Consider the following 11,877-nt stretch of genomic DNA (forward strand, 5'->3'; position numbering starts at 1 on the left):
TAGTCATCCAAAGTATATATTCTCAGAATCACACACTTCACTTGGCACCTTCAGCATTTCCAGTTTTATGTGTCTTGTTGGTTTTAGTTGACAGAATGAAAAATAGTCCCTGCCTTTAGGGACCTGAGAAGGCAACATTTGTACAAGCAAAAGAGAAGTTGATAGAAAGCTTATTTTTAATAGGAATTGAGAGGAGGAAGAGATAATGTAAACTACTTTGTCAATAGAAGACTTAAAAAAAAAAGATGTGACTTGAGCCAGACTTTGAATGATGGGTAAGGTTTAGATAGGCTTAGAAAATAAATTTTAGAGCTGGAGAAATTTAGAAGACTTTTACTATGCTAGAGGAAATTAGTATGTGGCCTTGGAGACAGCAGTGAATTAGTGTTAAGATTAGAATATTAAATGTAGGGTTGGAGTAAAGAATGGAGGAGAAGGTTATTAGTGATCAGAGTAAAAATTTATTTTGTATCTAAGTTGTAGAAAAAATTGGATGACATATGAGAAGTTTGAACTGGAAGGTTTTTAAATATGTTAAAAACATCATTTTAGGGAGATTAAGATAGGGGCAGCATGCTAGATGTTTTGGGGGAAAGAAATGCTACAGGCAAGGTGACTGACTAAAAAGCTAATTGAGGAGTGAAACCAAGATGGCAGAGAAAAGGTAGGGACATCTCCCAAAATTCTTTACATAACCAAATGAATTCGAGAGTGGCAGGACCTACAGAAGGACAAGGTGAAGCAATCAAGGCAATATAAAAGGTTGGCAGGAAAGATCTGTCACACTGGAGTGAGTCCAGAGCAGGCAGTGCCTGAGTAAGACTATGCCAGGCTTGGGGGCAGCTGAATTGCAGCAGCAGCCTCTGGAGCTCTAAGCGGGAGGGGAGGGTTGGACACTTGTGTTCAGAGCATGCGTTGAGGACTGAGGTGTGTGTGCATGCGTGCGTGTGTGTGTGTGTGTGTGTGTGTGTTTTAAAGGTGTAGTTAAGGAGAAATTTTGTTTTTCTTGATTATGTGTGCTTGTATCAAGGGTTTTGATTTTTTTTATTTTATTATTATTATTATTATTATTGCTTTCTTAAGATGAGAAAAGGGGAGGAAGTGGAAAAGAAATAATGATCATTCTCATCATAATAGCTTACATACATAGTGCCTACTGTGTACCAGGCAATGTGCTAAACACTTCACTGATACCTCATTTGATTATGCTGGCAATGCCATGAGATAGTGATGACACGTCCTGATTTTAGAGTTGAAGAAACTGTCTGTTGTCCATTGGGAATTCTTACTGACTCAAGGCCTAGCACTTTATCCATTGTTCCACCTTCTTGGAAGATTATTCTTTGTTTGAAAATGAAATAAAACAATTTAAATAATTTAGAACTTGAATGGACATGTAGTCCAGAGGCCATACATACCAACCACTTACTCTACAGGTCAGGAAATAGAAGCCAGAGAGTTTGAGTACATCACCAAAAGTCATACATAAGGTAGTAGGTGTGACAAGAGCCTGAATGTACAATAGAAATGGAAAGGGAAAATGAATTGGGAGGGATATGAAGGATTCATGGAACTGCATTATTGACTTTATATGGAAGAAGTAGAGGAGTTAGAGAACACTGAAACTGAATGTAGGTGAAAGCAGGAGGGGGATAGAGATAGAGACTTAATTTGTGATTTCATTTGTGAAGAAACTCCCTCTACCTGTTCAAGTTAGTATCTTATGCCTAATGTATTCTTAAAAAATATAGCCTCAAGACTGAGTTGCTGTGACTTTCTCAATACTACTCAACTAATAAGTGTCAGTGGTAGTATTTGAACTCAGGTAATTATAGTTTTAAAGCTAGTCTTTTCTATCTACTACACCAGCAAGATGACTATATGAAAGTAATTCATAAACTCATATAGGATCACAAAATTTTTGGCTTAAATATACTGTCCCTGTCATTGATAAGTTTTTTTTTTAATATGAATTATTCTTTATTCTTTCTTTATGGGTGGAAATCTCATTTAAAAAAAAACTTTCAATGAATATTGAAATTAATTTTTCTTTACTTTTTTTTTTTCCAGGAAGTAATGGTTGCCGATGACCTTGAAAATGAGGTAGGAGGGGAAAGAAAGCTTTTCAGAGAAAAAGATGCTGATGTAACATTTCTGTGTAACGCTATTAGAAAAAGAACTAAATTATTAATAAAAGACTTGGATTCTAATTCTTGTTCTTAAAGTCAATAAACAGGCTTACTATATTTCAGGCCCTGTGTTAAGTGCTTGGCATAGGAAAAAAAGTATAAACCTTCCCCTTAGAGAGGTGTAATGGAGGTGGGGGGGTGTAGGGTGGTAGTTATAGTGGTGCTAGTGTGCAAGGCTTCTAGCTAAGGCATGATGCAGTTCTGCAGCCAGGATGTAAACTGATCGGCTAAGTAGCCAAAAGGTTTGGGGTTTTTGGTAAGTTAATCTCTGAGCTGTTTGGTAAAGTTGAGAGAGACTGAGAGGGAGGAAGGGAGGAAATGCTTACTCTCAAGGTGCTTACATTCTTAGGGTGTCTAGAAAGTGAGGGAAGTAAGGCATTTGGTGGGGACATAGAGAAGTATAGAGAATGAGCAATGAAGTGAATATAGCGAAGGCCCCTCATGAAATTGTAGCTCTTGATTGAGAGTTGCCAAACTGGAAACAGAATTTGGGGCATATATTTTTCCTGGAAGAAAAAGTGGTAAGTACAGAAGACTAGAGTATGGGTTGTCAGGTCTAGATAATTTATAATAGTCCTTTCTAATGCTAAAGTTCTTTTTTAAAAAAATCTTTCTACAATTGTATTGCAGTGGTAAAACGTATAATCACAACATTATGAAATTTTCCATTATTTGAGGTCTTTGGTAGGGTAAGAGTTGGTTATCATTCTGAACTGTAGTTTCAGTATAGAGGCTTTCTGGTTTTTAGTTTGTTTTTGTTTTTGTTTTTGTTCTCTTTTCATTTCAGAAAGAAAAACTGAGAACTCTTTTGAGCACCAAGGAAAAACAGCATGAAGAAAGCTTAAGGACTATTGAAGCTCTGAAAAATAGATTTAAATATTATGAGGTATCAATGTTGAATCATGGGTTGACTTTAAGTTTAGGGGACAAATTTAATTACTTTTGAGCTTTATTTTATTTTTAAAAACCTATTGATCATTGTTGTTTTTCTGTAGTTTTAGATATCTCTATATGTAAGTTCACTAAAAATAACATATTCCTACAAATAGATAGTAAAATCTCAAATATTTTATGCTTTCATAAGTATACTGTTTCATTTGGAGTACCATCGTCAGACTTGGCTTACCATTGAACTAGTTAGCTTTTTTCTGTTTCTTAACTACAGACTTGCCCCAAATGGGCATATTTCAGATGGATACAGGAGAAAGTATAACTTGGGATATATCCATAAATATTACTGGGAAAACAACTTCAAAAATCTTCCTAAATCTTAGTATGATGTCATATTTGAAGGCAAAGATAATAATTGTCTCTACTTTTTTTGGCCCATTTTTTGTGCAAAGTTGAATAGGAACTAAGGTTTTAACTGTCTTATTAGAATTGTGATTATCTACTCCTTTGATATATCCTGTTTATAGAAAATACTTTCTAAAAAACTTCAACAAATTAAATGAAAAAATTCTTCTCTCTCTCCTTTCTCTCTTTGTAACCTACCAAAATAGAGAATATATCTGGGGATTATGCATCTAAAAGATGGCCATTTTTTGCTTTAAGTCAATTTATTTTAATTTTGGTTTAAGTTTATATCGACTAATAAAATATAATCTAGTTTGTAGATATCTTTAATAAAGTGTTACCGAAAAACTATTTGCACTATCTCCAGTATACTGATAATTTGCCTTGAAAACGTACTTTTTGAATGAGTTTGAAAGCATATTGCTGTCATTTTTATATAGATAAAATAGTCATGATAAAAGGATCATATCTTGCTAATAAGTAGGTTAATAGAAACTTTTATTTTTTTTAAGACACAAGACACAGATAGAAACTCCTTTTTTTAAAAAAAAAATTATATGCCTCTTAAGAATAACAGCTATTTTCTATTCATAATAATAACTTTCTATAGTATTTATTATGTACTAGGCACAGAGCTAAGCACTTTATAAATTTCATTTGTTCCTCATAACAAACTGGGAGATAGGTGCTATTATTATTTCCATTTTATAGCTAAGACAACCAAGGAAATAGGTTTAGTGACTTTTGCAGGATCACGTTGCTAGTAAATGCTTAAGATTTCATTTGAGCAGTCAAGAGTTCCTGACTCCAGGCCCAATTGCCTAGCTGCCCCTTAACCATTGGCCTTTGTCTTACAGGCAGGCTAATCTACATTTCAGCCGTGGTGTAAGATTTTTATGATATGTCTAGTGACAAGGAAATGCATGGAAAAGGTTTTAAAATATCAAATGTTTGCCTTCTTGTTTTGGATAAAATGGAAGACAGTTTCCAAAACTGAGTCACTCATGTTACAAAAAGTTACAGGAAGTTAGCTGGGCCTCCATTCTTATTTCCATAGTGATAGTGAATAACAAGTATGTTGAAAATTGTTTTGAAGTTATTTCCATTCTGTTTTTTCTAGATAGGCAAGTATATTAATTATTCCCAGAAATTGTGTTTCTATTGTTTGTTTGTCAAAAATGCAGTAAATTCCTTTATTTCTAATAGATTTCTAATGATCTCTAACAAATGTCAGGGGTTTTGAGCGAAATTTTGTATAGTGGAAAAAAGTGAAGTATATCTAGTGTCATGGGAAAAAACAAACATCAAATTTGGTGTCAGGTGACTTGAGTTTTGAATCCCAGTTCTGATATTTGCTCATTCATTTCTGTGTATATAAAGTAGACTGAAGGCCTAGTTGTATTACCAACTTTACTGTCTTAGCTAAAACACTGAACTCAAAAAATTAAAATGAATGTAAGCTATTTTTATTATTTTCTTGATACCTTGATAGCTTTATAGAATTTGTTTAGATGTCATACCAATGCAGAATTGAATAAACTAAAGCAGCTTCTCATTTAAAATTTTATAATTTGTATTTCTCATTTCAGAGTGATTATGGTGGGACAGGAAATCACTTCAATAATCGTAAGTAACCTAAATACAAATTAGACTTTATATTTAGACTTTAGAATAAGAATAGTTATTTGGATTTACTTAGTGTAGGTCTTCTTCATGGTGCTGCCACATTTGATCCAATTAAAAATACATTGCCCTTCTCTAGGACTAGATAGAAACAGCAGAATTACATGTTACTTATATGTTATAACACATTACATTTTGTATTTATATAAAATAAATTTTTATATAATCAGTGTCTGACTTTGAATGTCATGAAGTGAAACCTTTTTTTTTTCAAAAGTGAAAGGAAGATACCTTCTTTCACATGTTAGAGAAAATTTTTGCATACATTTCTGAAGATTATTCTAAGAAATGAGTAAATATTTTAAAACTTCTTGGAATTTCAAGAAACCGCTATTACAATTTGAAGCCATGCATGGTTTAACTTTAAAACTTTTTCATTGTTCTCTACTTCAAATTGTTTACTATGAAAAAATGCACATGTATCTATATTTTCTCCTTTACTGGCTCATTTTGGTGTCAAGTATTGGTATGAAAACCAAAGCCTTGGTTTTCTAATAACTGCCATTAGAATATAAACTCTAACGGTTTCCACCAAGCTGAAAAGGCTTTGGGTATCAACTTGTTGATGAAATTTGTCTTCTAAGGTGCTATTTGGAGAGAGTTATCCCCAAATTATCTATAAGCTAATTGAATACTTTGAACACAGTAATTTTTAATAACCATAACTACTTTTTGGATTAGGATTAATTTTAATGGAGGGAATAACCATACTGATGGAATTCTGAAATTTTAATGTACAAAATAACATGTTAATATACAAAATAGCACATGTGTGCACCCCCCCCCCAATAAAGATTTAATGGAGAATTATCAAATTATATTTAGAGAAACAATTTTATTAATATTCTGATCATATATGTTAGTACCTAGGGTGAATATTCATTTTTCATAGATATGCTGTAATTTTTATGAATTACTACACATGTATTAATCCCTTACTGTGTGCAAAGTGCTGTACGAGTTGCTGGGAATACAAAAAGTAAAAAACAGTAATCCAATCCATGCATTACAAGGAATTTACAGTCTAATATAGGCATAAGTTAAGGGCTCTAGACAAAAGTTCTAAAAGGAACATTAAGAACTTTAGAAAAAAAGATCTTATAAGCAAGTTTACAGTCATTTTGTTTTATGATTCAAGCTATAACTTGATTATTTAAGAAAATGGACAAACTTTTTTTGTTAACAAGTAAACAAACTATCTACTATATATTTTTGCTGGGAGATCATTGTAATAGAGTGGCTTGCATTTATAGAGCGCCTAAAGGTACAGAATGTTTCCTCATAAGGAAACTAAGCATTTCCTTATCATTTCTCCAGGCTTTTGCATTGTATATATTGCATCATTATAATCATCTCATTTATTCTCCCCCAACATACCTAATAAGTTGCCAAAATTTACTAACTTACCTCTAAGAACCATCTCTTATAGTGTTGGGTGCATTTTGTATATTCACACAACTAATACTACTTCTTACCTTAACCTTAGAATGGCTTCTAAATTTATCACCTTGCTTTGAGTGTCTCCCAGTCGCTGCTGCCAAAGTGATTTTCATTAAGGACAGGTCTAACTAACCATGTTACTTCCATACTCAGTAATCCCTTTTGGCTTCCTGTTCCTTCTAGGATCAGTGCCCCCTTTTAACTTTTCACAGGCTGGATGCATCTTACTTTTTCAGCCTTACTCTAGAGTACTTCCGCTCCTGCACTCTACTGTCCCACTAAACTGCCTTTCTCTCTGTTCCTTGCACATGCCATCCCCCATGCCTGGAATGGTAAACCTCTGCCTCATAGGACCCTTTCTTTCTTCAAACCCTTTGTGATTTCTTATTTACTAGTGCCCTCTCACCCAAACTACCATGCATGTAATTGTTTTGTATTTAATCTCATTTTTAGATTTGTCCTTTAGATTTGTTGAGAGTGGGAATTGTTTCTTTTTTTGTATTTATATCCCTATTGCCTAGTGCAATTTGTAGCAAATGCTAACCCATAAAGCTATTTTGAGAATCAAAAGATACAATGGATATAAAGACCCTAACAAACCTTAAATCACAATACAAATATCCATTATTATTATTATTATTACTCCTGGAAGTCACAGAATTCCAGAATTAGAAGTTATTTCAGGGATTTTCAGGCTAGCCCATACCTGAATTTGAAAACTCTTTTTGATATATCTGACAAATTTCTGCCTTTTTTTTTTTTAAAAAGAAATAACAGCAATGATAATACCAGTAATAGCTAACAGTTATAGGACTTCAGAATTTACAAGTACTTTACATATGTTGTCTCCTTTGATTCTCATAAACACACTGAGATAAAGGTGCTATTATTCCCATTTTTCAGACGAGCAAAGTATAGAAACCCACTTTTGGAGAACCTAATTATTAGAAAGTTATTTCTTAAATCAAGCCTGAATTTGACCGTTTTTTTTTTTGTTTTTTTTTTTCCCAATCAATTGTTATGAATCCTACCTCTAAAGACCAAGTGGGGAACAGAGATAGTTGAGTTGTTCTGGCATATAGGGTTCATGATGAGGAATAATATGAAAATAAGGTTGGAAAGAAGATATTGTGGAGGACATTAAATGCCTGAGTGAAAAAAAGGGAATATTGTTCAGTGTGCCCTTCCATGACTGCCCAAAATTCCTTATCTTTGATCTGTTTTCTTTTTTTCCTTCTGTTCCCCTTCCTGTTCCCTCTTGCTATCAAACCATTGTCAACTGCCTCCCTAACCCTTTGTTTCTCTTTTCTTTCCTCTATTTTGCATGACCTTAAATTTTTCCAAATTTTCTTATTTTTTTTAAATAACACATTTCATTCTATCAATATACCATGATTAATTGTTATCCTCCAATTATTTAACACATAGTTTGTTTCCAAATAGTTATTACAGATTAAGTAGATTTCAAATTTTTTTCTTTTAATGGATAAATCCTATTTTCTTCCATAATGATTTTTGAGTTAGTCCTATCAGTGGAGGTACTAGATAAAAAGTATAATCAGTTTTAGTGTTCTCAGTATAAAATGGTATTTTGCTCTCCAAAATGTTTTGGATATTTTTTTTTTTTTTGAGGCAATTGGGGTTAAGTGACTTGCCCAGGGTCACACAGGTGGGAAGTAATAAGTGTTGGATTATTCTTTAGACTCATTAATAATGTATTAAAATGCCTATTTCCCCATAGCCCTGCTAATTGTAGATCTTATGTTTAAAAATATTTTGTAAATTCTAGTAATATAAAATGGATTTTAAGCTTGTCTTTTAAGTATTTTGGTCACTCTCTTTTTCTTTTTTTTCTTTTTTTTTTTTTTTTTTTGCTGAGGCAATTGTGGTTAAGTGACTTGCCCAGGGTCACACAGCTAGGAATAGGAAGTGTTAAGTGTCTGAGGACAGATTTGAACTCGGGTCCTCCTGACTTCAGGGCTGATGCTCTAATCACTGCACCACCGAGCTGCCCCTTTGGTCACTTTCTTTTGGGAAGATAGCATGGCATAATAGCCAGTGGGATGGATTTGGAGTCAGAAAATCTGACAATATTCCAGCTGTGCTCTTTACAACCCATGTGACCTTGGGCAAGTGCTGGGAGGTATTTTTTGTTTTTGTTTTAGTAAAAATCTGTAAAGTGAGGAGTTTGGACTAGTTAACCTCTAAGGTCTAAATCTGCAATCCACTTAACTTTTCATATGGATTTTAAACATTTTTTCTCCTCCATAAATGATTTGGTTTGGTTCCTTGAGCACTGATCCTTTGGGGAAGTGTCTTTTTAGTTTTAGAGGCAGATAATATTTCTCTAAATATAGATTTAAAAATTGTTTCATGAATTATGTTGCCAAGTTAGCAACTACAAATACACACACACACACACACACACACACACACACACGTTTGTATGTGTGTATAAAAGGCAGAGTGAGAAGCAGTTGTAGAAAGATTTAGAGTTAATTATGAATAAGTTAACTAGTAAATAGAATATAGCTTCTTGAAGGCAGGATCTATTTGGGTTTTGTCTTGGTATCACTAATGCCTAGCACAATGTAGTTGCTAAATAACTGCTCATAGAATTGAATCAAATGAAGTGGAATATGCTGCCCCCGGAGGAGTGGATTTCTCTTTACTAGATGTCTTCAAGAAAAGGCTAGATGATTTTTGTTAGGTAGAATATAGACTAGATTTTTGGCAGAGATGTCTTATATGTCCCTTTCCAATTTTGGGCTTCTTTTATTTGTGATTTTAATAACTTAATGGAACTGATTCTTATGTAAAAACTGTTAGGATTAAATACATTTTGACATTTCTCTCATTTTTTTCTTTTCTTTTGCATGTAACAAGTTAAAATTATAGAACCAACCTAAGATTTAAATTTTGCTTTTGCAGGAAAATTTAGATTTAGAAATTAGAAAATATAGATAATTTCTTTTTTGTTAATTTAGGAAAAGAAGACATGCTTCATAAGCAGAATCAAATTTTTGTTTCAGAATCACAGGTAATTATTTCTCTTGAACAAAATCCATTCTTGAATACTTATGCTTTTATACTGTTTTTTACATTAAAAAATTTTATATGTTTAGAAAATTACTTATTGGAGAAATAAGTTCTAGTGTTTTGTAACATATTTGTTCATTGTTAAGCCTAGTTTAAAAAGATTTAGCAGCTTCTGGTGTTCTGTGAAGTAATTTTAGTGAGAGTAGCTTAAGCTCTAGTCAAGATTCTTTTTGTTTGTGGTTAACATGTTTTCGTTAATAACTCTACAGTCAGCTCTTAATTATTTGTACATAAAAGGAGAGCAGAGACATTAATAATTTTTTTAAAAATTCTTTATTTTTAGAATTAGTGTAGTTTATATTTGCATTTAAAAACAAGATGTTCTAGGGACTTATCTTCAATAAAAATCCAATTTAAAGTGAAAAAACTTTGGATGAGTTTTTTTTTTAGCATATATCCCACTGTTTACTCCTGTTTTTTTGCCATCTTGTTCTGGAAAAAGACCCTTATTTTACATTCACTTTGGGTAAGTTACTTAATGTCTCGACCTATTTTTCTCATCCATAAAATAGCTGTTTCACTATGTAATCTACAAGTTCCTTGCTGGAAATTTTACAAATGAATGGCTAAACATTTATTATAAACTTGTAAAGCTTTATACTAAGTGCTAAAGATGTAATAAATGGAAAAGTAAGAAATCTCCGAATCCCCAAAAGCGACATTTTGATGAGGGAGATAACACATAATGTCAACAAAACATAACAAAGAATCTTGGGTATAAACTCTTAAGTACTGTTAGTGTAGGTGCTTTTAATGAATTTGATATAAACATCCAGGTGACCATGGTTTAAGATTTGTTTTATAAGCACATTTCAAGAAAATTCCTGCCGCAGATTTGCCTCTATGTTGTCAATTTCCTTTATCTCTCAGTCTATTTGAGGATAGCTCAAATTTAATTAACATCTATAATCATACCAGAATAAAGTACTTAAAATAATCATATTTTTATCAAATATTTGTTGACAGACTTTGTGGCATAATAAATCTCCAGAGGGCTAGCCTTGGAGTCAAGAAGACTTGGTATTAAATCTAAGGTATTGCCCCTTATAAGGGCAAGTCAATCTTGAAATGCATGAAGCAACTCAGTAAGACTATAAGTGTCAAGTTGCTATTCTGCTTCTCGAGAAAGTAGTTTTTTTTGTTCTTGTTTTTGTTTTTGTTTTTTGATAAAATCATAGAACTCTGACCTTTTTCCCTCCTAATTTTATGTTTGCTATTGGAAGTGAATCTTCCCTTTTAATCTTATTTTTAAAAGCATATGATAAATTCAATATACTGATTTATAACTTATTCAGTTTGTCTGTTATCTTCCTCTGAATATCCTTCTACTCTCTCCTGTATTCTTTTAAATGTTTTATTGGAGCTTATTTCTCTGGGGTTTTTTTGGATCACTATCTACCTGTCAAAAAAAAAAAAAAATACAATCTTCCTAAAAAATAACCCATCCTTTTGTCATTCTTATAATATAACAATATTCCACTATTTGTCCAACTATTCCCCAATCATTGGGCACTATCTTAGTTTCCAGTATTTTGCTAAAACAAAAAAGAGCTGTTAGTAATATTTTTGTATGTATGGGTCCTTTCCCTCTTTTTTTTTGAATTTGTTGTTATAGATGCAGTAGTGATATGACTGGGTCTAAATCTGGGATCCTCTACAGAATTTAAGGAGACAAGATCTAGTCATAAACACAATGAAAATAAACTTTTAAAAGTTATTTTTGGTATTTTTGAATTTGATAAAACATCAATAATCAGGAACTTTCATATATAAAGAACAGAAAAGGAGGATGATATATGAAACCATGATTTTATTTAACATTTAAAAAAATAAACTGTATAAAGTCAAGTTTCATAGTTGTCCCTATTTATATTTTCATTTAAATTCTTTCTGTTCTGAGCATTAAAAATAAAAAGCTTTGTGACACATTTCTTTTTAAATCAAAACATGTCATATTCTACATCTTTAGTGTATCAAGATTGTTTTTTTTAACTATATTATATATAGTCTTTGAATAAATTGTTTTTCTTGTATTGCTTATTTTACTATGCATTAATTCACAAAGATCTCCTCAGATTTCTTTGAATGTTTTTTCATCATTTCTTATGGTTTTATAATGTTCCATTTTATATTTATTTAGCCATTCTCTAGTTGATAGAAACCTGTTAAT

The 11,877-nt window shown here is 32.2% G+C and overlaps 1 protein-coding gene across 5 annotated transcripts in view; it reads left to right on the top strand.

Moving 5' to 3' along the window:
- The window catches only part of UACA (uveal autoantigen with coiled-coil domains and ankyrin repeats), a 117,507-nt gene that overhangs the window by 88,849 nt on the left and 16,781 nt on the right, over positions 1–11,877 (top strand). For all 5 annotated transcript variants that reach the window (XM_031955300.1, XM_031955299.1, XM_031955298.1 and 2 more), the window contains exons 12-15: positions 2,071–2,103; positions 2,977–3,075; positions 5,075–5,111; positions 9,596–9,648. In XM_031955300.1, the coding sequence (XP_031811160.1) occupies positions 2,071–2,103; positions 2,977–3,075; positions 5,075–5,111; positions 9,596–9,648 (222 nt within the window). The remainder of the gene's footprint in view (positions 1–2,070; positions 2,104–2,976; positions 3,076–5,074; positions 5,112–9,595; positions 9,649–11,877) is intronic.

This window comes from Sarcophilus harrisii, chromosome 2 (genome assembly GCF_902635505.1).
Source record: "Sarcophilus harrisii chromosome 2, mSarHar1.11, whole genome shotgun sequence".
Classification (NCBI taxonomy): domain Eukaryota; kingdom Metazoa; phylum Chordata; class Mammalia; order Dasyuromorphia; family Dasyuridae; genus Sarcophilus; species Sarcophilus harrisii.